Raw genomic sequence first — 2,495 nt, 5'->3', positions numbered from 1 at the left:
AGGAATGGAAAAATCCAGCTGTCCTCTGGCTCTTCCAGTTATCAGCCGCCATGGGTACTGTGTGTAAGTCTGTCGTTCTGCTGGTGTGAGTGAGCCCATATGAACAGGATATTGCAGGCAGTGGAACGAGTCAGCAAGTTAAACCTCTGAGCAGAAAATGGACTTTTTGTAAGAATATGAGTACTTCGGGAAATCTCAGTCTGAAATGGTTTCTTCTCCCCTTGGAGAAGTCTACAAGTATTGTGCTGGGCAAGTTTTACATTAATTCTCTGCTTGATTTAGGTTGTGCTCCCAGTCTCTACTACGGACATTCTTCCTTGCCAGTTACTCAAAGCTGCATTGACTCCTCCGAGTGAATCATTTTCACTCAAACGACTCAGACCTTTGAACATGTGAGATCTGGTTAGCACGCATGCTCCATAGATGGAAAGTAGAGATTATGACACTGGCAACTCAGACATTGTCAAATTATACTGAAACCAAACAAGCCAAAACACTGTGGCTTGTTTTTTTGAACCAACTCAATCTGTTAATGTGTAAACACTTCAGCTTGGCTGAATATTGGAATGAAATGTTTTGACACAACCAATTCAAAATGTTTGATGCCTTCCAGTTAGTTAACTTCAATATTGTGAAATGTATCCTTCCCAAACTGGAACGATTCACAGCTGGGATAAATGCCAGTATTTGTTGTGCTCTGCTTTAAGGCAAGGCAGCCAGCTGCCATGGTGCACCTGAGAATGCTCTTCAGAAATTTTTGATTTTGACAATGCAAAATGTTTGTCAAGCCAGGGTTTGTGGTTTAGCATCATCTTCTCAAACAAACAAACAAGAAAACCCACAACAAAAACCAATGTCCTCTTTCTCAAGTCTACCAGTAATGGGCAAACATGGTGTTATTTTTTCACCTGCAGTTGACCCTGGGAATTTTATTCTCACCTTTTATAGTGATCCTGGATCATGCATCTTCCCTCAGCACACAGTTTTTAAAATGAACCTTGAAGCATTTCTACCGTTGGTAGCCTTTCTCCCCTGAACTGGATAATCCCAAAGCTTCTTTGTAAATTCTCTGCCACTGGTGCTATTAACCTGGTAGAGCATCTACAGCTAGGCTGAGCTAGAGGACAGCCAGAACTAGTCTAGGTGGGGCAGCTATTTGGAGAAAGCACCATACCAGACCCAGACCTGTTCATGCCAGCTCTAAGTGCATAAGCCAAAGTAGTACAGTCTGGAGTCTCCACCTCTCCTTCAAATATAGCCTTCATTTCTGAGGGTCTTGCACACATAGTGAAGCCATCTGCCTTCCCTAAAACACTTCTACTGACCCAAGTTAAATCCACTCAGTTAAATAGCGAGAATAGCTGACAACCAAACTCTTGTTCATTTTTCCCATCTGTCCTTAAGGTAGGCAGTCTGCAGGCCTGAAAAATGGTCTTTCACTGTCTTCTCCTTAAATGCACAGGTTTGCTTCCAACTCGGTATGGAAGATTATTCAGAGCAGACAGCTTCTGCATAGGCAGAAGAGCCTTCCATGAAGGCCACCTATGTATTGCAAGGAAAATATTTCTAGGCACAGGACAATTACATCAGTGACACAAGATCCTGCTTCACCCAAGAAGCTCACTTGTTCAATCTGATCTATCCACAGGTGGCGTGACCATCCAGAATATCCCTTCAGCGATGAATATTGAAAACAAGGTGTGTTCAAACAAGTTCCTAATTCAGTGCCATTAGGCCTCGCTGAAAGAGACCCAACATTTGGTGCTTTGACTTTACGGGAGACTGTTCAAATCAGCATTAAAAACGTGACATTTACTCCCTTTTGTCTTGTCAGTCTCTTAATGCTACTGAAGAACAAATCTCTTTAACCTATTGAATCTCTGGTTTTTGGCTTTGGAGGCTTTATCTCTGAGCATTGAAGGTTGAAAACTGACAGCTGATAAAACTGAAGATTTCTCTTGAAAACAGGCTAACTAGTTCAAGCCAAATCAATTTCACTCAATGACACATTCGTCACTGAATTTGAAACAAAAAGTTCTGCTTCAGTAGATGTGAAGCAGTGATATTTTGTTTCACAGCTCAAGTAAGAAAAAGTTAGGAGTGGGGAACTAATTGGATTTGAGATACATATATATGTGCATATGTATGTTGATATATAGATAGATCTAGATATACTCACTGCTTCATGCAGCGAAGCCTGTTTCACTCTGACTGGAGTATTCTTCAGCTGCATACATGAGCTGCATTCCATAGGTACACCCAGCTGGCTCCACATGCAACTAGTTCAAGCCCTAAAGCATTATAAGCACTTTCATATCCCCCCCACCCTCAGCTGAGGACCTGAATGAAACACAGGAGAGTGTATGACTCTATTGCTTCTATATTTGAACTGCTGTACAAGGATGATATTGCACAGAGTTGCATATGCAACCTGGAGCCATCCTGGAGTTAGCATTAGTGAGAGCCTTATTTAAGGAGATGAAAAATCCCTTAAA

General features: G+C 41.8%; 1 protein-coding gene across 1 annotated transcript in view; it reads left to right on the top strand.

The window, feature by feature from the left end:
* The window catches only part of AKR1D1 (aldo-keto reductase family 1, member D1), a 41,516-nt gene extending 39,701 nt beyond the window's left edge, over positions 1–1,815 (top strand). The window contains exon 11 of the mRNA XM_009887431.1: positions 1,649–1,815. Within this exon, the coding sequence (XP_009885733.1) occupies positions 1,649–1,691 (43 nt within the window). The 3' untranslated portion in view covers positions 1,692–1,815. The remainder of the gene's footprint in view (positions 1–1,648) is intronic.
* Positions 1,816–2,495: the final 680 nt, after the last annotated feature.

Source organism: Charadrius vociferus, unplaced genomic scaffold (assembly GCF_000708025.1).
Source record: "Charadrius vociferus isolate BGI_N301 unplaced genomic scaffold, ASM70802v2 scaffold196, whole genome shotgun sequence".
In the NCBI taxonomy this organism is placed as follows: domain Eukaryota; kingdom Metazoa; phylum Chordata; class Aves; order Charadriiformes; family Charadriidae; genus Charadrius; species Charadrius vociferus.
Note: the sequence above shows the minus strand (reverse complement) of the source record. Positions and strands in the feature narration are given on the sequence as shown.